The sequence below is a fragment of the Lynx canadensis genome, chromosome D1, assembly GCF_007474595.2.
Source record: "Lynx canadensis isolate LIC74 chromosome D1, mLynCan4.pri.v2, whole genome shotgun sequence".
Classification (NCBI taxonomy): domain Eukaryota; kingdom Metazoa; phylum Chordata; class Mammalia; order Carnivora; family Felidae; genus Lynx; species Lynx canadensis.
In genome coordinates, this window is record NC_044312.2 from 90069434 (window position 1) to 90093726 (window position 24293).

Here is a 24293-nt window from a genome sequence, read left to right on the forward strand (position 1 = left end):
CCTCTGGGAGGGCGCACCAAGGAGGGCACGTCACCTCTGGGCTGGTCTCCTCAGTTGTGAAACTACATCGGAAAAACCTGCACAGACGGACAGTCGTCTCCAGAATAATGGCTCCGTTTCTTCAAAAGCATCAAGGACAGGAAAGACGGAGAAGCTGTCACAGCTTCGAAGAGACAGACGGTCTGTAGGATCCTGGATTGGGTGGTAGGACAGAAGAAGGACGTGAGTGGAGAACTGGAAAAGTCTGAATAAATCCTAGGATGTAATTAATATAATCATTCTAAGGTCACCTCTTTGTTTTGACAGTCATTCTGTGGTCGGGTAAGGTGTTAACGTTGGGAATGGCTGGGTGTAGGGTATAAAGGAACTCTCTCCACTATTTTTTGTAATTCCCTTGTAAATCCAAACCTACCTCAAAATAAAAAGTTAAAAAAATAAAGAGCCTGGCATATAGTAAGTGCTGTATAGGCATTTATTAAATAGGCAAAATGGTACTTGGTTTTAAAAAATTGGGGGCGCCTGGGTGGCGCAGTCGGTTAAGCGTCCGACTTCAGCCAGGTCACGATCTCGCGGTCCGTGAGTTCGAGCCCCGCGTCGGGCTCTGGGCTGATGGCTCAGAGCCTGGAGCCTGTTTCCGATTCTGTGTCTCCCTTTCTCTGTGCCCCTCCCCCGTTCATGCTCTGTCTCTCTCTGTCCCAAAAATAAATAAACGCTGAAAAAAAAAATTTTTTTTAAAAAATTGATGTATTGCTTTGGTTCATTAAGTGAAAAAAAATTTAACTAAAAAGAATAGATATTTAAAATGTGTAGTGAAAGTAATAGATATTTGTGAACAGGTGCCCGGACTAGTTCTGGAAGCCCACACAAAAAGAAAATGGTACCGTGTGCCTGGGCAGCTCAGTCAGTTGAGCATCCGACTTCAGCTCAGGTCTTGATCTCACGTTTCGTGAGTTCGAGCCCCGCATCGGGTTCTCTACTCTCAGCGCAGAGTCTGCTTCAGGTCCTCTACGCCCCTCTTTCTGCCCCTCCCCTGCTCTCACTCGCTCTCTCAAAAATAAATAAAACATTAAAAAAAAATCTTAAAAAAAAAAAAAAGAAAGTGGGTACCAGTGGCTGCCCTTAGGGAGGAGAAGCTGGTAGCTGGAAGACAGATACGGGAAACAGCTTTACTTCTCTCTTCAAATCCTTTCTTACCTTTGGAGTTCTGAACCAGGCAGCTGTTACCTATTCAAAAAATAAATTTAAGAAAAATCTAAGCAGCCATGGGAGTTCTGGCGTTCACCGGGCTCCCTGTCCATTCTCCAGTGACTCCAGCCCCATCACCGTGACCCAGAATCGCCTGGCACCCTGGCTGTCCCCCAGCGGGTGCTCAGTAAACAGTCAATGAATAAGCAGGTGGCTCTGCTGTTGGCCTGTCAGGGGATCGGTCTTTGTGTCACATCAGTCCATGCGGGTCCTCACTTCTCTTCCTAAGGAGGCCAGCTTCGGTCCTCTGTCAGTGACAGAGGCTTTGATGCCTTCACTTTCTTAACACAGCCCCATTAGTATTTAAAACTGCTTGCCTGAGTTCTCTGGCCTGTCTTCGGTGTCTGGAAAGCTTTTGACAGGGACACATGGATTCTGCAAAAGCCCCGGGGATACTCGGTGATTGTTTCTTCTCTAAAGAGTCAAGGAGGTAACTTTGAGTCCTCCACTGCCTGAAACCCTGTAGTTATTCATCTATGATGGAACAGCCAGGTTCATCGACCTGGTGCCCAGGAGGGCCTCTGCTGTTAGAATGGATCCTCGAGCACCTTGTCTTGGAAAACATTAAAACCTCCACCAGGCCCTCATTTCAGGAAACATCCGTGAGAGACAGCCCCGGCACCTCTCAAAAGACAGGATTGCAGGGTCAGACAGGATTGGCCAGCCACACAGGGAGGTGGTGGCAGCAGGGAGCAAGCACGTTTTTAACTGTTCCCGTATTTCATATCCTACATTGAGACCAAGTCTGTCATTTCCTTTGGGAACATCTTCTACTGTTCCTGCTTCTGCAGGCAACAAAAAGCAAGAGCCAGCGGAGGCATAGCGGGGAGGGGGTGTTTGATTTCCTCCTTGACTTCCTGATTTCTCTGTTGACTTTCTGCGTGGTTCTATCACTTTATCACGATTGCCGCATTTTGTATATTAGAGTAACTTCCCAAAGACTGTACGCTGGATGAAAGCAGCTGGTATACCTCTCAGCTCATTGCTCATTACGTGTTGGTCTGCTCCAGAAATCAAAATGAGACCCGGGTATTTTGGGCTCTGTGTGCCCTAGAGCCTAGAACTATGCAACTACTATCTGCTGTAGTCTAGCAGATGTAGACTGTACGTAAAAGAACAGCCATGGCTGTGTTCCAGGAAAATCTTATTTATTAAAAACAGGCAACAGCCCGGACTTCACTGATCCCCAAACTAGAGCATGGGGTGCCAGGAGGCAAACGGCTCAAGTCAGGTTGTAGAAGAGTCAAGGGCCAGACCAGAGAGGCCTCTGGAGGCCACTGTTAGGAAGTTGGAGTTGGAGTCCAATAGCTGCCATCTTATTTACTTCCTAAAAAGCTTTCTGAATGCAATGTGGAAAATGGAGAGGAGCAAAACTGGACATTGGGAGGCCAGCTAGGAAGTTCAAGTGGGAATCCATGCAACAGATCGTGGTAACTTCCCAGAATTCGGGAACAGCGTTAGCAAACCTGCTCCTGGACTGGAGTTGGTCATGAATGGAAAAGGAAAGGCAGGAACCAGGGCTGGCACTGGCACTTCCAGCTCATGGGTGACCGGGATGGCATTTCGGGGTCATAATGGATATTTGATGATGACGGTTGTTTTCTCAGCTCCCACTAATGAGATTTTCTTTGCTCTGACAATGGCATGCCTGAGGTAGATTCTTCCTCTCCCTGGTTTTTAAGGTTGGCCTGTCCCTGCGATACTGTTTATGTTTGGTTACTCGACACTCAAACTCATCAAAGCATCACTGCTGCCCGTGTCCCGCTTGAGTTAGCAGTATTCTGCTCTGGCCGCTGACACCGCAGGCTCAACAGACCATTGTATCATAGCTCACCGAGCCTTATTACGGGACCAGGAACTAACTGACCATCGAGTTCAAAGAATGTCGGCGAAGCATTTAATTTTGCAGCTCCCACCAAACACTCCAGGTAAAGAGATACAGTACACAGTAGAAATAGTAATTCTGTGCAGCCCTCCTTATTCAGCGATTCCAGGAGGCCCATGTATCCATTTTAAGCAAGCCAGTTACTTGCAGGAGCCCCCATGCTGTCAGATCGGGGAGCCTCGGTCTCCTGAAACCCCTCTGTGCACAGGAGAGAGGGTGTCCTGGAGCTCTCCTGTCTGACGGTTAGAAAGATTGGAACGTTGATCCCAATTCTTGAGCTCGTCACCACGCCTCACACCCCTCCCCTGCTGGCTCCCATGGGCTTTTGCTTTCCATGGTCTGCAGCAGAGCAGGGGCTGGAAAACTCTTACCCCCTTCCTTCCACTGCCCTGCACTCTTCTGTTGACATGTTTTTCTTAAGTCATTACACAATTGAGCAGAGTTCTAAAAAGGCCACCCGGGGGCCCTCGCTCCAATTACCCTCATCACTGAGTTTTGGTAGCAATCTGAGTTCCTATTAAAAAATGCCTTTTTCTGCCTTAAACAGCCAATTAACTTCCTTATTCTCCAGCCAGTTGTGTAACTGCCCTGTGCCTGTTTCTAAGCAGAGGCCATTCACCACCTAACTCCCCAGGTTATCACGGACACCCTTCCTCATCAGAGGCGGAGAGCAAGCTCGGAGGGCGTGCACTGTTCTTAGGCAGGCTCCGAAGGGCTCGGGGATCATGGGCGGTTTCCTCCATGCCAAGATGCCCCCTTGCCAGGAGCAGCAACAAGCCGGCTGTCTCAGTAGCATCTGCTGAAAATGCAGAGTCTTTCAGGAGGCTTCCCTGCCCCCTCTGCCCAAGAGCAGGTGGAAGAGGGTAAGACCCCCTTTCGGTGGGGAAGACCGAAAACCCTTCGGTCTCTTGGAATAAGGACAACTGAGAATTCCCAGGGAGATGTCTGCTTCCTTCTGCCTTCAGTTTTACAACTTTCTCATGTCTTTCTCCTCTCCCCTCTGTCTCATTTTGCATTGAATCTTCTGGTGCTTGTCTCCTGGTTCTGGATGGTCCTAGGGTCCTAGCTTTTTTAAACATTTTTTTTAAACATTAAAAAAAAAAAAAAAAAAAAAACAGAACTGTGACCCACAGCCTCCAGCAATCAGCCCAGGACACCAACCCGTTAACTGCAATAACCAGCCAGGAAGTCAACCAAGCTCCATCCGGCGGATGGGTCCCCTAATTTCCCTCGGGCTCAGCCAGGACGGCTCCTGCTGTGGTCGATCTGACATGGAATAGGCTGGCAGCGTGGATTTTCCCATCCACCCCTCTTCCAGTTAATTTTAGAAACTTGAGTTACCATGGAATGGTTCAGTGGGCTTTTTCGTGGTTCTCTTTTGATTCAGTCATTTGCTGGTCTGCCCTTTAAATTAAACTTTTTCAATCTGCAGCTAAATTGGGACACGAGATATGCTTGGAATAGGGACCCATGAAGGTGCTGCAGCCCCACGGGATTTTTTTTTTTTTTAAACAAGCAAGGTCAGGGTGGGTAGAGGATGCCTTTGGCGTGCAGTGGCCAAGACAGCTCCTGGAAGCTTCCATGCTGGAGAGAACGGGCCGCAGGCAGTCAAGGTAATCATGGGGTGCTGGAGAGAAGTGGGTCCCAGGGCTTCTCCATGCACTGAGCTCCTCCAGGGTAGGTCTCAGCTGCTTTGATCGTGTAATCCCCAGCACTGAGCGCATGGCCTGACCCGCAGTCTGGGCTTCGTCATCGGATAAACGCATGTGCGCCCAGCCAGACTTCCCTCCTCATCTCTTCCTTCCACCCTTGATGAGAGCGTGGAATTCTAATGACCAGACCACCAGGGAGTGTCGCTTCCCTTCCATCCTTGGAAGGCCACAGCCTCTGCATCCCTACCATCCCGCTGCCCTCCCTGCCTTCCGCTGGGTAGCATTCCCCTTCTCCACCGGTCAGCACCCACGAGCCCCTTTTTAACTGGGTGGGAGGGGACCAGACTGCACAGATGCTAGAAGGTCACAGAAGCAAGCTCACAGTGGTTCACTTGGTTCAGACTTCAGACTTCTTTAATGTTCATATCAACTGTGTGCTGTGTATAGGTTTCCAATCCCAGTTTTATACAGGCTCATAAAGGTGCGGGACATTGTCCAAGGTCTGTCATGTGGTCTAGGGCAGAACCAGAGCTCTCAGCCAGTCACTCCAACTCCCAAACGTGGACTAACCACCATGCACGCTGCCCCTTTGTAGGGGTACGCCTGTCCCCATTCACACGACCCCTTACTTCCCTGTGTCAGTGGACAGGTGCATATTAATAGTAGCGACTGTCTATGCAGACTGTACTGTCCATGTCAGGACTTCACCTATGTCAGCGCTGAACCCCGCGGTGCTGCTGCGGGGGGGGCGGGAGGGGGGGCATTTATCGGCCCTACTTTACAAGTGAGGGAACCGAGCATGAGGCTTGCCCAGAGTGTCACAGAGACTCAAGCCTAGGTGGGATTTGGGCCAGACTCAGGGATGAGGGTTGCACAGTTGGTGAAAGGCTAAATATACGGACCTACAGCGGCTAGACCATGTGTAAAAGCAGAACTCTGAGGGACACCGGGGTGGCTCAGTCCGTTAAGCATCCGACTTTGGCTCAGGTCATGATCTTGGCGGTTCTTGAGTTTGAGCCTGGCATCGGGCTCTGTGCTGTTTTGGATCCTCTGTCCACCCCCATCCCGCCCTTCCCCTGTTCTCTCTCTCTCTCTCTCTCTCTCAAAAATAAACATTAAAAAAAAAAGAAAGAAAAAAAGCAGAACTGTGACCCACAGCCTCCAGCAACCAGCCCAGGACACCAACTCATTAACTGCAGTAACCAGCCAGGAAGTCAAACAATAACCCTGGTAACAATGGGCCCCAAACCTCCAACACTTCACTGACAACCGACAGCTCCCCTACGCTTTGTCCCGGTTTCCAGCTTGGGGCCAACCAGCGGAAGCCAGATATGCAGCCCTCACGAATCTCACGGGATCAGGATGCCCCGTCTCTAGCTCCCCACACCAGCCGCCCCCACAGGGCACACCTCAAGCCTGCCCTTCTTCCCACTCCGCTGCCCACCTTTGAGTCTCTGCCCGATTGCAAGCGATCGCGGCTGACTCCCTTGCTACAGCAAACTCTGAATAAATAGCCTTCGCTTTTCTCCCTTGCTTGGGCTTCCTTGATTTCCACACCAAGGGGGAGCGGGCACGGGCGCCAGCTCCGAGGGAAGGCGCTTGCCCGAGTGGGGTCGTGAGCACAGGTGTCCAGGGCTCCCACTGAGCCAGAGGGGCCGCGGGCCGTTCCCGTACCGCCTCAGCCACCTCGCCGCCAGCCTGATGTCACACGCGGCATACGGCGAGATGCCATGAGCGGGCCCGGCAGAGGGAAGGACCCAGGTCATCCCAACAGAGGGGACAGCTTTCTTCATGAAAGCGGTGGCATTTGAGCGAAGGCCAGGAATAAGGTAGAATTTGCTAGGCTGCGATGGGGAAAGGGGGTGAGGTTGCAGGAGAGAAGCTGGGGTCCCTGCTCTGGGTGCTCTTGCCGCACCCCCTGCGGCCCATCCCCCCGCTTCTCCTCGCCGCACACACGGTCCCCCTTCCCCAGGCTGCATCAGCAGGGCCTTCCTACCCTCTGGCTTCTGGTGGCTGTGGCCAGTGGGAAGCACTAGCAGAAGGTAGAGGGGGTGGAAAGAGAAAAATTCAGCCTATCTGTCCCCCCAGCTTCCTGTCAGCTCTCCTAGGTCCTAGGAGCCACCCAGGCCTGAGGCTGGGAGAGCCTTCTGCTGTCCCGTCATTAAACTCTTCCAGCCTCCCTTTTTATTTTTTATTTTATTTATTTATTTATTTTTTTTTTTACCATTTATTCATTTTTGAGAGACAGAGACACAGCAAGAGCAAGGGAGGGGCAGAAAGAGAGGGAGACACAGAATCCGAAGCAGGCTCCAGGCTCTGCTCTGTCAGCACGGAGTCCGAAGGGGGGCTCGAACTCACGAACTGTGAGATCAGGACCTGAGCCGGAGTCGGACGCTTAACCGACCGAGCCACCCGGGCGCCCCCACCCCTGCGCCCACCGCCCCAGTTTCCCTTTTTAAACCGGGAGGCTGTGGGACCCACTTGGACAGGCAGTAGGCACAGGCAGGAAAGCTGTGGGTGTGTCTGAAGAAGTGAGCACCCTGTTCGAGGCTGGGCCGGCCAGCACCTAGGAGGGCAGGTAGGGATGCAAGCAGTGAGAGGAGGGGGGAACCCACTCTCCCAGTGCGGAGCCGGGACTTTGCCCTTGGGACGTCGGAAGTTCAGGCAGGGTTGTGAGCAGGGGAGCAGAGCCCGCTCAGGTCTGCAGGTCTGCACGGGCTGGGCCTGGCCTGACTGGGTCTGGGCTCCGTCTCGGCCACTTCGGAGAGAAACCCACATGCTCTGTCTCCACACTCCCAGCCCTGAGAGGCGGCGGGTCTGTAGATGACTCCGGGAGAGGGTTAAGTGGCCCCCATCTAATTTGTGGAAGGGAAGGTTCTAGAAGAACGGGACAGTGCTTTTGTACTCAACACCTGCACAGTTCTCTACCATCCTGAGCTCTGCCAGCTGCCCGTCAAATAACAATACGACTATTTCAGCTGCAGGCGTGGTTCCACATTCCCTGAGCAGATCAGCTCAAGAGACCTGAGTGGGACCTGTCCTCATACCTCGTGAGTCTCTGGATGGTGGCCAGGCAGACGAGGGCTCAAGTCCCAGCTCTATCGCTTTCTGGCTGTGTGACCCGGGGCTGATGACCTGACTTCTCTGAGACTAACTTTTCTCACCTGTGAGGTTAACCGAGCTCACAGTCATGGAGCACTTGGCATGTGAGGCGCTTAGTCTCACGTGAAAGGTCGCAGGTGTTGCTGGCAGGACAACGCCCTGAGACGGACACCTACAGAGCCCCAGAGTTAGAGACCCTCTGCCCACTTCCAGCAACATATTTTCACGGAGCACCATCTAGGGCACTGGGGATACAGCAGTGACTAAGCAGAATATAGCTCTGCCCACCCACAGTTACATTTGAGTAGGAAAGAGATAATTCCATACACAATATAGCGGACGGTGACACGTGGTGACAAGTGCTGTGAAGACAGATAAGGCCAGGGGAGGGGCTGGATGGAGAGGCTTAGTGGTGGCTCGGAAAGTCCTCCCACTGACACTGACCTAGGAGCAGAGACTTGGGTGGGATACGGTGTGAGAGATGCAGATGCCCAGGGAGCGGCATACAGAGCAGAGGGCATAGCAAGGGCAAAGGCCCTGGGGCAGGTGCGTGCTTGGTGTGTTCTGAAACCACAGAAAGGAGGCCACCGAGTCTGTAGCATAGAAGCTGGGAAGGGGCAAGAGTGGAGGCCATGGGGAAGATTCGGACTTTGTACTGAGTATGTGGGAAGCTGCTGGAAGGTATTGAGCAGAGGATTCACATGAACAAAGGCATTTAGCTTCCAGAAGGACCGCTGTGCAGCTAAGGGGGAAAAGGCTAGAGGGTAAGTGGGGGTGGGGCAGGGATGCCTGTGGCTGGGACAGGGGTGGCCGTGGTGGAAGGTGTGAGACTAGGACCAGGACGAGGACCTGCCAGGGGCTGCTCTGTGCTTGTGAGGATCAGCTGTGTCTTGTGCTCCCCTTTGAGGAGTCCTTGTCCTGCCGGCTGGGACGCTGGGATGGGAGCATCAGCCCCCCAGTGTATGCAAAACAGGTCTCCCTTCCCCCTGGGGTGTGGGGGCCCAAGTTGTTAGGATCTTCGGAAATCTCCGGAAGTGGTGAACTCGTTCATGGTCAATAAAGCTCCTTCTTGGGAGCCCCTCTTGTAATGCTTCCGTTAGCAGCCATTTCCCCTAAATTATTCAGAAAGTTGTCTGCATTCGGAAGCTCCAAGGGCGCACACTCAGCAGTTCCCTGGGTGATAAGGCCTCACGGGCAGGCGTAGCACCAGCGAGCTGAAGCTCGCATTTCACGCTCAGCAGCAGCTGCACAGTCGAGGCTCCTGGTGCTCGGCCGGCGTCAGTCGGTGATTGTGCTGCTGGGCCCCAACCAGCTGCGGCCTGGAGGTGGCGGCCACTGCTGCAGGAAGAGGGACCGGGGGCAGGGGGGGGGCGTAGGCGTTTGCTTCTCAGCTTTCACCTGTTAAGTTGGCAGCTGCAGCCACAGAACTTACCCCCGCCCGGCAACAGGGCCAGGGATGCCCCTATCTGATTTGTGAAGAGACAACTTCCAGAATGTTGGGAATGTGCTGTTTTGGAATACAATGAGTGTTCTGTCCATCCCAGGTAGCACCGAGGCTGAAGAAGTGGTCACAGCCTCTTGTGGAGCATCGCGGTGAACGTTTGCCTAATAAGAAAGCCTCTGAGAAGTCCTGTACTATAACGACCAATAATAACTAGGGTTTGCTGAGTACTTACTGTGTGCCAGATACTGTTTTAAACTTTTTAAATGTATTTTCTCTTTGTGTCCCTAGTCAACCCTACGAGGTGGATTCTGCTATGACCCTGTTTCACAGATGAGGGTTTTGAGGTGCAGAGAGGAGAAGTAACTTGACCTAGGTCGCACAGCTCAGAAGTGACAGAGCTGAGGGGCGCCTGGGTGGCGCAGTCGGTTAAGCGTCCGACTTCAGCCAGGTCACGATCTCGCGGTCCGTGAGTTCGAGCCCCGCGTCGGGCTCTGGGCTGATGGCTCAGAGCCTGGAGCCTGCTTCCGATCCTGTGTCTCCCTCTCTCTCTGCCCCTCCCCCGTTCATGCTCTGTCTCTCTCTGTCCCCAAAATAAATAAACGTTGAAAAAAAAAAAAATTTAAAAAAAAAAGAAGTGACAGAGCTGAGAATTGAATCTAAACACTTGGGTTCCAGAGCCTGCGCTCTGAACAGCTGCCAAGAGACTAGTTGGATTTGTTCGATCCACTTTTCCTCACACCTGTTTGACCAAGGTCCCCGTTTTCACGGACTGTCTCTCGCCATCTCACTTACTCTGGAAGACTCTCCAGAATATGTTGACCAGAGTGTAGGTTGCAGTCTACATGGGAGCTCTTGGAGAAGGAAGACAACCCCACTGCTGGAGCACTGTGGTGGGGTGGCAAACGGGCAGGCGAAATGTGATGGATTTGGGCCTCAGGCTCCTGAGTGCAAGTGCTAGTTGTGCCAGCTGTTTGCTGTGTGACCCTCAGTACGTTACTTAACCCCTCTGGGCTTCAGTTTTCCCCTCTTGAAGATTGGCAAGCCCAGGCTTCACTCAGCTTCAGGGTTCCCCTCGTCTTCTTATTCAGTGTTTGAGTCTCTCTGTAAATGAGATGGTGAATGATCGTGTTCCAACGTTAGTTTCCAGATAGGAAAAAGTACTCGGGGAGTACCTACTTCTTTACAAGATTGCGTGGCCTTGAGGAGGACTCCCAGGAGAGAGCCTGTCCCTGGGCCACCAGGACTGCCTCTTGAGAGCGTGTGAAAAATGAAAAGGAGTCATGGGTGAAGAGCAGGGGTTCCGGACCCAGACGCCTGGGCTCTTCCCGGTTTCTCTGCTGGGAAGCTGTAATGGTAGTCGTGAATGATAACTGAAGCTTTGGACCAGTGGGCACGTTCCTTGACATCCCTGTGTTCCCATTTCCTCATCTGTAAAATGGCCTGCTTCATAGGATGGCATATTTGTTTCCTGTGTTCACCGTAACAGACCCCCACAGACTGGATGGCTTAAAACAACAGAAATGCGTTCTCTCGCTGTTCTGGAGGCCAGGGGCCTGGGGTTAAAGGATTGGCAGTGTTGGCTCTTTGTGGAGGCTCTGAGGGGAGTCTGTCCACGCCTCTCTCCTGGCTTCTGGTGGCTGCTGCAATTCCAGTCTGTCCTCGGCTGGGGCAACAGTGACTTCAGTCTCTGCCTCCATCTTTCCATGGCCTTCTCCCTCGTCTTGTTTTGTGTCGTCTCCTTTTCTCTGCTTATAAGGACACTCATCATGGGATTGAGAGCCCTTCTAATTCGGGATGATCTCATCTTGGGAGCTTTACCTTAATTATATCTACAGAGACCCTTATAGGGTCTCTAACTTACTCAACACTGTGTTGGGCACCAACTGTAGCATGGGGGACAGAAGCAAGCCTGGGCCCACCCTCGCAGCTCTCACGGTCTGCTCCGTCTACCTGAATGTTGTTGTTGCATCTTTGGTAATAGAAAAAAAAAAAAAAGGCAGCCTAAATGTACATCTCATCAGCAGAGTGTTAAGTAAGTTGTGACGCGTGTATATAGTGGGATACTTCACAGCTACTCTTTAACAAAGGTGTGGGTGGGTGAGGAGAGATGCCCACATGCAGAAATATCTGGACAGCAGGAACGAAAGTGTGTGTGGGCATCCACAGAGAAGTTCTGAAGGATTTACACTGTGGGTCAAGAAACTAACAGCCAGGGGCGCCTGGGTGGCTCAGTGGGTTGAGTGACCGACTTCGGCTCAGGTCATGATCTCGCGGTCCGTGGGTTCGAGCCCCGCGTCGGGCCCTGTGCCTGGAGCCTGCTACAGATTCTGTGCCTCCCTCTCTCTCTGCCCCTGCCCCACTCATGCACTGTCTCTCCCTGTCTCAGAAATAAATAAACATTAAAAAAAAAAAAAAAGGAAAGAAAGAAAAAGAAACTAACAGCCAGTGAGTGAAGTCCGAGCTGCTGCCTGTTTATGTAAATAAAATGTGATTGGGACACAACCGTCCTCATTCACCAGTGTATCCTCAGCCGCTTTTGTGCTACACCAGTAGAGTAGTGGTGACTGAAACTATATGACCCACAAAGCATGAAATACTACTGTCCAGCCCTTGACAGAAAAAGTTTGCCAAGCCCTGGTTTACACCAAACTCTTCAACTGTTTTGTCCTAGTAGGTTTCGGGGGTGGGGTGTGTGTGTGAACATTTCTATTTTGCTTTTAATTTTAATGGATTTTTATAATCAGAAATAAAGCTCAGTTTAGAAGAAAAAAAAAAAAAAGCAAAAGGGACGCACCCTACCTGATTTTGAGACTTACTATAAAGCTCCAGTTATCAAAATACTTAGTGGCATAAAGATTGGTATATGGTTCAGTCAAACAGAATAGAGAATCTAGAAGGAGACCTAGGCTTGTATGGTCAATTGACTTGCAACAAAGGTGCCAATGTAATTCAGTCGGAAAGGGTAGGCTTTCAACAAATGGTTCTGGAACAACTGAATATCCAGAGGGAGGGGGGGAAAAGAACATTGAACCATAAACAAAAATTAAGTTGCAGTGGATCAGAGATGTAAATGTGGGAGCTAAAGCTGTAAAATTTCTTCCAGGCAAAGATTTCTTGGAGAGCACACAAAAAGCAGGAAACATAAGAGAAATAATTAATACAGTAGACTTCATAAGACAAATTTTAAACACTTTCTCTTCAAAAAGGCACTGTAAAGGAAGAGACAAGCCACAGATGGGGGAGAAAATATTTGCAAAACACATTTCTGGAAAAGGGATTGTGTCCCAAAACGGACAAAGGATTCTTACTCCTCACCAAGTAGCCAAACGACCAAATTTTAAAATGGGCAAGAGATGTAAATAGACACTTCAGCAAAGAAGATCTGCATGTGGTGAATCAGCACGGGAACAGAGGCTCAGCGGCGTCATTAGTCCCTGGGAAATGCAACCTAAAACCTCCGTGAGCTATAACTACACGCCTATCGGAATGGCTACAATTCAAGACTAGCCACATTAAGTCCTGGTGAGGATGCAGAGTGGCTGGGGGAAGGGAAAATGCTGCAGCCGCCCCGAGGAAACAGTGTGAGAGTTTCTTCTAAGAAGCCTACACTCCCCGTAGGACCCAGCAGCCTTACCCCTCAGGTATAAACCCAAGAAATACGAAAATATTTGTCAGCACAAAGACCTGCATTCCAGAAACCGGAAACCACCCAGTTGCCGCTCTCAACACAAATTGTGATCCCTGCGTACAACAGAATGCTACTTGCATTTAAAAAAATTTTTTAATGTGTATTTATTTTTTTTTTATTTTTTTTTATTTTTTTTTCAACGTTTTTATTTATTTTTGGGACAGAGAGAGACAGAGCATGAACGGGGGAGGGGCAGAGAGAGAGGGAGACACAGAATCGGAAACAGGCTCCAGGCTCTGAGCCGTCAGCCCAGAGCCCGACGCGGGGCTCGAACTCACGCACCGCGAGATCGTGACCTGGCTGAAGTCGGACGCTCAACCGACTGCGCCACCCAGGCGCCCCAATGTGTATTTATTTTTGAGAGAAAATCTCAGACAAAATCTGAAACAGGCTCCAGGGTCTGAGCTGTCAGCACAGAGCCCGACGCGGGGCTCGATCTCAGGAACGGCGAGATCGTGACCTGAGCTGAAGTCGGACATTTAACTGACTGAGCCACCCAGGCACCCCAACTCCGCATTTTCAAAGAGGGAAGTACTAATACCCAGGAATATGGATGAATCTCAGAAGCATCATGCCAAGTGAAGGGAGCCAGATACAGCGGGCTATGTACTGTATAATTCCAGTTACATGACTTTCTGGAAAAAGTGAATGTCTTTGGACAGAACACAGATGAGTGTTTTCCAGGGGCGGTGAATTGACAACAGAGGAGCACAGAGAACTGGAGGGATGGAAAGGTTCTGTATCTTGTTTGTGGTCGTGGTTATGCAGCTGTTTCACTTTGTTCAACTCTAACTGCACGTTTTGAAAGGGTGCATCTGAGTGTGTGTAAATTATATATACTTCGATCAACCTGACTTTTTAAAATATATAATCTGGAGGAAAGTATACTTTAAAAATAATTTTTTTTTATAAAAGGCACACAGGAGTTGATTTTTCAGGGGAGTGATAAGGAGTCGGCTTGAACAGGGCAGTGAACATTCCAACAGGGACTCTGGACTCCGGGGGTCAGGCTTGGATGCCATTCTCAGGGCGTGGTGAGCCAGTCAGGGGTCTTAAGTGAGGGAACAATGGTGAGGCATGAACCCCGAGGGGTCCGTACGTTACAGGGAGAGAAGGAAGGGAAACCAAGACGTACAGTCAGCGTAGGCAGTGACAAAGTTGGTTGACGGTAGGCATGGTTTTAGAACGGATAATACAATACTAAGAGAAAAAAAGGGGTGAACAAATCTCTCTCACCTCTGCCCTCCATGCTGGGAGCTCCCAGTGTTACCAATTCTATGTGTCCTAGAAACGTTCCACACAGTCTTGCTCCTGGGTGGCTCAGTCGGTTGAACATCCGACTTCGGCTCAGGTCATGATCTCACGGTCCGTGAGTTCGAGCCCCACATCAGGCTCTGTACTGACAGCTCAGAGCCTGGAGCCTGCTTCGGATTCTGTGTCTCCCTTCTCTCTCGGCCCCTTCTCCGCTCACTCTCTGTCTCTGTCTCTCTCTCTTTCTCTCTCTCAAGAATGAAAATTTAAAAAAAAAAAATGTCCCATGCATTTTTTAAAATGTGTATTTATTTTAGAGACAGAGTGTGAGCAGGGGAGGGGCAGAAAGAGAGGGAGACGCAGAATCCGAAGCAGGCTCCAGGCTCTGAGCTGTCGGCACAGAGTCCGACGAGGGGCTCGAACCCACGAACTGCGAGATCGTGACCTGAGCTGAAGTCGGCCCCTTAACCGACTGAGCCACCCAGGAGCCCCTCCATGCATTCTTTATTGAACTTTGCCTCTTTTCACGTATCAAGATATCTTTCAGATGGTTCCATATCAGTGTATGTAGAGCTGCCCTGATCTTTTCGAGAGGTGTCGTATTGTATGGATATCACAGCTAATGGTTCATTTAGCCCGGCCACAATTGATAGACATTTAGATCATTTCCGATGTGTGTGCTATTACAAATGATGCATCTGTGAACACTCACATTAAAAAGTCATTTCTCATCTGTGTGAGTGTATCTGTCAGATAGACCCTAGAGAGCGGAATGGTTGCACCAAAGAATATGTACGTTTTTATTTTGCTGTGTATTGCGAGCCCTGTCTCCACCTGGGCTGCACCAGTTCACCCTCCCATCAACCGTGCATGGATAATTACACCTGTTTTCCCCAGACCTGGCCAGCAAAATGTGAAATCAGACTTTGCGCTGGCCAGTGTGCTAGGCGAGAAATTGCGTCTCCTGGGAAATCTGATTTGCGTCTGGAGGAAGGAACAGTTTAGAAGCAAAGAGACACCCAGTCAGGAGCGCCGGCTGCTTTCATGCCTCCCTCAGGCCAGACAGCGCCTCTCCGTGAATTAGAAAGGGGCCCTCCTCCTCCGGACACCTGAGTGCCCTCTGCCGGAAGACTATGGTGATAACCGTACAAATCTGAGATGACTCTGCGGCGGAGACACCCCCTGGCGCTGGGGACAACACAGCCTGCTCTACCCCAGGCATGACGGGAGCTGCTGGTGGTTTTGAGAGCACCGTGGTCTCCGGGTAGTAACCAGATTGCCTGCAATTAATGTAGTGGAAACAGCGGATGCAGGACAGGAATTCCAGCTGACAGCGGAGCAGAGGGCATTGGCTTGAGGGACAGCCAGAATAAATGGAAACTTCATTATCCATGGATTATGCACTTAGAACTCAGGTCCCAGGCAACTCTGATATTAGTAATTTGGCCAGCGGGCTCATTAAGCTCTTAAGAAAAGTGAATCTAGTTAATGAATTAATACAAGATGACATTTTACACACCGAGCAGAAACGAGACCGGGCACCACTGAGTTATGTAACATCATAATTTCTCGAGTGAACGTGATTGCTGCTTCTCGCCTGCCACAGTGGGCAGATCTGGAGAGAGCCTGCTTTCGGAGACACAAATGAGCCTGCTAAGATCTGCAGTCGTTTCCCATTCATTTTAAAGCGCTCCCTCTTGTGTTCTTAAAACTTCAAGTGGTTACACGCAAGGTAGTGTTTTAAAATCTCTCGACCCGTTTGCTTTCCTGAGGAAAATCCACCTGCTTTCGTGTTTTAGGAGACATATCGCCCTAAAAAGGAGCTCATTCGATTCTTACCCTCTCTTCCATTCTTACTGCCCCCCCCCCCCCCACACACACACACCCCTGCCAGAGCGAGGCTTCTCCAGCCTCTGCCTCTGGTCCAGAGAAGTTGGTGAGGAGAATGGAAAGAATGTGAACACTCAGAGTTAGCATTATCCACTTGGGGATGATGACAAGTTCTGGGGGTGGATGGTGGTGAGAGTTGCACAGCTATGTGAATGTACTTAGTGCCAGCGAACGATGCCCTTGAAAAGGGTGAGAATGGCAAATTTTATAAGTTACATGCATATTTTACACAATAAAAAAGCAAGAAGAACTGGCATTAACTGAGGGCAAACACTTGCCAGGCACTTTACCTATATATTGTATTTTACCTTCCCAGTAATCCAAGGATTCGGCTACTCTTTTTCCCACCACTGCGACTGCCGCCATTTTAAACATGGAGGCAGCTGGGGCTCATGAAAGTGCAGTCAGTTGCTTCAGCAACAGCCAGAAGTGATGTCCCCAGAGGGGCACCTGGGTGGCTCAGTCGGTTAAGCGTCCAACTTCGGCTCAGGTCATCGTCTCGCAGTTCGTGAGTTCAAGCCCCACGTCGGGCTCTGTGCTGACATCTCAGAGCCTGGAGCCTGCTTCGGATTCTGTGTCTCCCTCTCTGTCTCTGCCCCTCCCCTGCTCAGGTTCTGTCTCTCTGTCACTCTCAAAAATAAATAAACATTAGAAAAAAAAATGTTAGAAGTGATGGCCCCAGGATTCAACCCCTCAGCTCTGTGCTTGACATGACAGAATGAAGAAGATATTTTCTTTCAAGCCTGAATTCTGAAACATACACACATAGAAGCCCCCACCCGGCTTTTAGTTATCTAAACTGAGAGCAGACAGTACTCCAGCAGCACCCCAGATGGTCACAGCTAATAGACTCGAGAAAAATCCCAAACTGCCTCCTTCCCTCAACTGTCTGCAGCACACGTCTGAGTGTTGTCTAGCATGTTACTCACATCTTTCTGTATAGTTAATCACTGAAACAGCGACCTACAGGAACATCGTAGCTTTTCGTTCATGTTTGAGTGTGGCCAGAAAGAAATGAACATAAAGCCTGGAGCTTGAGGAGGAAAATCTTCGTGTGTCTCAGATTAGGATTGTTTGGGGGAATCGAGACATTTATATCAGGAAAGGAGAGAAGGTAGTGTGTTCCCCAGCACATGGTTGCTTTCGTTTTTTGTTTTTTGTTTTTTTAATGTTCATTTTTGAGAGAGAGAGGGAGACACAGAATCCGAAGCAGGCTCCAGGCTCCGAGCCGTCAGCACAGAGCCCGACGCGGGGCTCGAACCCACAAACTGCAAGGTCATGACCTGAGCCGAAGTCGGACGCTTAACCGACTGAGCCCTCCCACCCAGCGTGTGGTTTTTTGATGGAGAAGTATCTGGGTTCTAGGCCTGGACTCTTCTACTTGCATCGTACGTGGACTTAGACAAGTTAAGTCACCTCTGAGCCACTCTGCCGTCTGGAAAATAGGAATCATAAAATACTGATAGCACCTGCCTTACCAGGGTGTGTGAATACACGTTTTTTTTTCCGCTGAGCTGAAGGCATTTATTGAGTGCCTGCTCCATGCCCGGCACCATCCCGCACACTGGGGATGCTGTGATGAACAGGACGGGCGTACATCTAGTGACAAGGGATTGGGAACGCTTGGCCCAGCTCCAGGACACAGGGCCCGGGCCACTAGGGTTGCTGCTCCCGCTGCTACTTTACGTCTACGTTTTGGCGCCTGTGGACCCACCAAAACCTCACTGCTTCAGAGGTTGGACGCGCACAGGGGGTGGTCACCAGATTTGCTCACTTGGGCTGTATTTAGACTATTCTTCCAGCTGGGCCACAACAGTGGTAGTCGTGGTTCTTCTGCAGAGACGAGGAGTCCCCAGCTTGAGACACCACTCTGGTTTCCTAGGGCCAGCCTGGACCTTGTCTTGTTGCCACATGTGTTCTGCTGACCGGAAAGCCCCTCACCTGAGTGTGTGAAGCATGGCTTGTTATACACTTGGAAAGGCGGGGTGGGCCACTTGCCGGGGGTAGGACACGTACCAGACCGTTGCTTGCAGACTCTGAAGAAGTGCTTGCAGATTGCCTAGCGAGTCTGGTTAGGGGGCCGCGGGACGGAGCTTTAGGGGCAGGGCTCTGATGTCAGATCACTGGGCTCAGATCACACACCGCTGTTTTTTCCTAACCCTGTGACCTCATTAGGGGACCCAACCCCTCTGAGCTTCCCTTTCCTCATCTGAAAAAGAAGGCGGTTACAGCATCTAATTCATGGACTTGCTGTGAGGCAAGTAGATGGAATAAAGCATGTGTCTGTATGTCTCGAACACGCACCCCCATAGCACAATGTGTCAGCTGTTCTGAGTGCTCGATCATTATTCACACATTCCATGCTCCCGATTGCCCAGGGGATTGGTCACTCTTACTATCCCCATTTTACAGATGAGAAAATTACAGCACAGAGAGGTTGGCCACTTTCCAAGGGGCACATAGTGAGTTCATTCATTTGTTGAATGAACGAACGAATGAGTTCCAAAGGGCACAGAGGCTGGGACTTGAACCTAGTCTGGCTCCAGGGTGCATGATGTCGGCCTGTGCCGTGCTGGCTGTCTATCTTGAAAGCTCCAGATAGGGCCTGGTGTAAAATAAGCACTCTGCAGACAGAGGGAACCCCAGCCAAACTGACCCCTGTTCCTCGTAGACGTGATACTTCGAATTCCCAGGGGATTTCCAGCCCCGGGCAACCATTCATCTGTTTTCTGTCTCTATAAATTTGCCATTCCTGGACATTACCTATAAATGGAATGATACAGCATGTGTGCGTCTGGCTTCTTTCGTCTGGCATAATGGTTTCGAGGTTCACCCGTGGTGTCACATAGCATCAGTCCTTTTTATGGCCAAACAGTATCCCGTCGTGTGGGCATCCCGCATTTTGTTTATCCGTTCACCAGTCACTGGACACGATGGGGTGGTTTCCACGTTCCGGCTGTTGCGAATCGTGTTTCTCTGAACGTTTGCGTGCGCTTCCTGGGACTGACTCCGAAGCAGAAGGTGAGCCAGGTTGGTAACCTCCCTCCTCTTTTCTCCCCTCTGGGGTTTCGCAGAACCAGGCAGTGGGCAGGTGTTTGTGACCTCAGAGAACCAGCTCGTGTACTACCCCAGCATCACCTACGCCATCATCGGCAGCTCTGTCATCTTCGTGCTGGTGGTGGCCCTGCTGGCCCTGGTCCTGCACCACCAGCGGAAGAGGAACAACCTCATGACGCTTCCGGTGCACCGGCTGCAGCATCCCGTGCTGCTCTCCCGCCTGGTGGTCCTGGACCACCCCCACCACTGCAACGTCACCTACAACGTCAACAACGGCATCCAGTACGTGGCCAGCCAGGCCGAGCAGAACGCGTCGGAAGTGGGCTCCCCGCCCTCCTACTCAGAGGCCCTGCTGGACCAAAGGTGCGTGCTGGGTGGCAGAGCCTGGGGGAGGGAGGTCAGCATGGGGAACGCGGGACAGGCGCACACACCTGGGTTCCGGGTGCCTGCCACGAGCCCGCGCTCAGCAGCAGACGCGACAGCAGTGTCTGGCCTTTACCGGGTCCTGGCAAGACAGTATCATCTCATTTACTCCTCTCTGCAAGCCACTGGGGGAGGTTCATTATTTGCCTTAGTTTTACAGACGAGCACACGGAGGCTCTGGGATGTTAAGTTACTTGTCCGAGGACATAGACCTAGGATCCTGGCCAACTCAGCCACACCGATACATGTTCAGACCATGGGGCCTCACCCGCTACTCCAGAACAGCGCCAGTGGCCATATTAGAGGTGGTTCGTACTGTTGAACCAATGAACGAACGGATGAATGAATGAATGAATGAGTTCCTTGCTTGCCTTCATTTATAAAATGAAAGGAGTAGAATAGAGCACTCTCAGGCTTTTTAAAACAACAGGACCCTCATTTCAAATGGAGTTGGACTAGAAAGCCCAACAGAGAAAGTCAAAAAGCAGAATTCTGTATGGAAGCAGGTGGTAGGCCTCCCCACCCTCCCCTCCCTTCTTGGGTGATCTCCAGGGTGTCCCCAAGAACCCATTTGGGAAGTTCACTTTGGCTCTCAGAGTCAAAGAAAGAAGAGTGCTCTCTTCCTCTGAGCCCAGGACTTACCCGGTGCGGCGAGAGGCCTTTTCAAGCTCTTGTTCCCCGGGCTGACTGGGCTCCTCTCCCCGCTCCAGTGGCAGCTCTCGTAGATTTTAAACTTTGTTTCTCCTTCTCATAAAAGATAACCGTCACTTGAGCGGGCTGTGCTTAAGGACGTCGTTGCAAATAAGCGTCCGAGCCCAGGACCTCACTCACCACTCATAACCTCATAACCTCTATAAAGAGGACCCTCCAACGCAGAGTAAAGTTTAAATTGCAGAATCTGGAGTCGGAACACCTGGGTTTCAATCCCAGAACTGCTGCTTACTAGTTATTTGTGGTCCTCTGCAAGTCACTTAATGCCCCCTTGCCTCAGTTTCCTCCCCAGTACAATGGCCTGCCCTTAATGCTCTTGTGAGCACTAAATAAGGTAATGAAGGTAAGGCAGGGGGGCACGGTGTCTGACTCCCAGTGAGCACTGCAAAATAGACTCTTCCCTTAAGTTACCACCCTGCAAGCTAGGTGTCATTATTACCCCTTCTGCAGAGCACCGAGCCATTGAGAAGATACCCTCTCGCCCAAGTCCACATCGCCAGTTCTTGACTTTCAGTAAGAACCCCAAATTCTGTGGACCGTCAGAGGTTCAGTCCTGGACCGCAGGGCCCCTCGCTGGTGGAGCCAAGTGTTCCCGCCAGGCCGCCCAGGACAAGGCAAGGGGATGCTTGGCATCCTCGACCCGGGGCCACCCAGAGGATGTGGCTTGGACACCTGCCCATGCAGCACGAGCCAGCCAGAGCACACTGACCTTTGTCCGTTCCCTTGGTCTTGTCGCAGACCAGGGGTCCTCCCAGAGCCCGGAGAGCCGCCCCACCTGGGGGACACATCAGCATCCCACAGACCGGGGGGGGGGGGGGGGAGGGAAGGTGGGGCGACCGCCTTGCCTTGGCTCCTGACACGTCGTCCTCCCTCCCCTGTCCCCTGCCTCTCCCACCCCATCCTGCCTTCTTCTTTGCAGACCCGCGTGGTACGACCTTCCTCCGCCGCCCTACTCCTCCGACACTGAGTCTCTGAACCAAGCGGACCTGCCCCCTTACCGCTCGCGCTCCGGGAGTGCCAACAGCGCCAGCTCCCAGGCGGCCAGCAGCCTCCTGAGCGCGGCAGACAGCGGCCACGGCCCGGGGCAGCCCGGCCCCCCGGAGAGCGCCGCGGGGCCCAGGGACTCCGCGCCCAGCCAGGGCACCGCAGAAGTATAAATCTGGCGCTTCCAAAGTCCATGTGGGTTAATCTGCTCTGACTTGGTACCATCCTAACAACTCAGCTCATGGGGAGCTCCTCAGGGTGCCTCGAGGAGGGATTTCGGGTGTCAGCGGTCTCTCCGTCCCCTTCCTACCCCCTCCCCCCACCCCACCCCAGATTTCAGGGATGTTCTTTAGAAGGAGACCTGGTGTTTTTCCGGCCTCTCGGGCGACACGATGTGTTGTGCCATCTTTTCTGGGAGGTCACTCGTCCTGCGGGGCCCAGGAGCGTGAGCTCACTTGCCACGTCATTGTGTCATTGTTGGAATGTTGCGGACAAGGCAACGTAAGTTTGCAGGCGGCCGGATAAAGCGGCATTTGAGGAGTCCTGGGGAACGCAGCGCTCCTGTGCCGTGTTGGATGTCCAGAAGGGTGGGAGACACCAGCCCGAGTTCCCCGTGGCTGCTACCATATGGCTCCGTGGGAGGTTTGGGTCGGATGATCCTCCAGGAGGCCGTCGTGGATGGCTGCCCTGGGAAGAATCCAGGTGAGCACCAAAGCCTGCCTCACACTCTCCTGCGCGCCGCCCTAGGTTCGGCCGAGGCCGCGGCCAGAGGAAACAGCCATGAGTTACACCCTTCCGCAATCACCAGTGGCCTTTTGGTTCTCCGAGTGACTCTGAACCATTTACTTGATAGATTCAGGCTTTAAAACCTTCCCCAAGAATCCTCGTGTTGAGGGTTTTTCTCTGCAACGTCTGTCATCAGCCTCATCCCGGAACGGGCAGGGGGCCTCTGCCGTGAGTTCGTCCGAGTTCCCAGCTCTTCAAATGCAAGCTGCCGAGAGCCTGGGCCTGCTGAGGGCCACAGCCCTTCTCTGGCTTCTGGACCGTCCCCTTCCTGGCTGTGACCTTCCCGGAGCCAAGGGCTGAGGACCCCAACTTGAATTGGCCAAAAATCTGATCTGGTCCTCCGTCCCTGTAAACCACGCCCATCTGTGCCCATCCATGCAACTTTCAACACTAGCTTCCGACGTCACCTTAACACCCAGAAGTCATCTTACCTGTGCGTTTGGACTTGAGGACACTGTGGTTGATGACACACGTGAGAATGTTCAGGACCTCCCACCAGAGCTCCTGGGTCCCTGTGTTGCACACACTCCCCTTCCCAAGGCCCAGATACCAGCGTCCTGACTTAGGATTAGGGCTAGGGTTAGAGTCAGGGTCAGGCTTCTTCTGACTTGCCATAGTTTCTCCTCTAAAAGACGTGGACGGTAGATAATTTGGAGTCAAGATTTGCCATTCGGACTTTTTTTGTTGTTTTTTAATCTCTTAGAAATGCATTTGAAACAGTGTGTTTGTTTTTTCCCTTCTAGTTAAGGGATTATTTATATGTGTATAGGAAAGCTGTCTCTTTGTTTGCTTTTGTTTTTCCTTTAGTGAGGTCCAAAGAAAGATACAAAAAGGAGATCACACCTTTGTCCCGCTGAGCCCTGACACCGGGTCACTGCAGACTGACCTGTGTGCCTGGCGTTCGTGCATTGTTGCACTTTGAGTTATTATTTATCAAGTTCTTGAAGGTTGCAGAAGGAGGGGTGTCTTTCTCCCTCAGTTCAGAGTCTCTGTGTTTCTGCTAGTGTTTCTCTTTCTCTGTGCCCAGCTAGCTGCAGGGCCCACTCCCTGGAGATACAGTGGGTAGAAATGTAGGCGTTATTTGGCAAGAAACCACCCTGATGGGGCACAAAACTGGAACCAGGCGGAACCACTCCAGGCAGCGCTCACCCATTCAGGACTTCTTCCCGCAGCGGAAGAAATTTTCGGTAACCTCTTTGATGCTAATTTAAATGGAGCCTGCAGGAGTGGGGGACGAAGTAGCATTTAGTGATCCTGTTCTGTGGACTTTTTTGGGTTGTTTTTTTTTTAACCATATCCAAAATATGTTACAGGAAAGCTAGCGACTTGGTGATTTCTTTCTTTCTAAGTTAAAGAAAAGGAGGCTAGTCGTTTCTGTCTTTCATTTTTTTAAATAACACTTGAGTTATTTTCCAAGTACTCTGATAAAGAAAGAACTTAACGATGGTATCCAGAGTGTGGTAGGAACTCTGGCTGAACATTTCATCTCCTGTGAGTCAGAATGGCTTTATTTCTTCTCCCTTTGATGGGCCCACGCTCCTTTCTGGTATTTTGGAAGTTGTTTAGAAGAAAGGATTCTAATTTTAATTAATTGTGCAGTGAATTAATCTCACTCGCTTTTCTGCTTCCAGGCATCTTAGGAAAAACAAATGGTCTTAGTAGATAAGAAAACCTATTAATGTTGTTGTTTTTTTAAATAAACACAGGGACATTTTTATTATAGATTTGATTTTTTTAATGAATCTTTTTAAAAAATATATAAATAGGGCACCAAAGCTACAGGGGTTTTTCCTGTTTTTCCCCCTACTCAAAATGGCAAATAAGTGGCCAGCAATATTTTTTAACTCATTTCCATCCAGAATATTTTTTTATACATTGCCTAAATCTACACCAACCAGGAAACCGTCTCTGTGCTTTTTTCTCAGATGAGAGCAGCGAATTCTTTTTATTTTAGCATTAAAATTAGCGGCACTGTAATTGATAGCTTACCCCCTGATTCAGCCCCTACTCTGAAACTGACATCTTTTTCAAACATGCAACAAAGTGGTTGATAAATAGTGTGTGATGTTCAGAGTTGATGCAAACTGGAAAGTTTGTGTGTGGTTGCTTTTTGTGTTTTGGTTACGTTTTGGTTTGGGTTTTTGTTTTTGTTTCTTAATTTTTATACTTTTAAAT

At 50.9% G+C, this 24293-nt stretch overlaps 1 protein-coding gene across 1 annotated transcript in view; it reads left to right on the forward strand.

Moving 5' to 3' along the window:
- The window catches only part of LDLRAD3 (low density lipoprotein receptor class A domain containing 3), a 191897-nt gene extending 169058 nt beyond the window's left edge, over positions 1-22839 (forward strand). The window contains exons 5-6 of the mRNA XM_030332518.2: positions 19232-19577; positions 21268-22839. Of these exons, the coding sequence (XP_030188378.2) occupies positions 19232-19577; positions 21268-21505 (584 nt within the window). The 3' untranslated portion in view covers positions 21506-22839. The remainder of the gene's footprint in view (positions 1-19231; positions 19578-21267) is intronic.
- The last annotated feature ends 1454 nt before the right edge of the window (positions 22840-24293 follow it).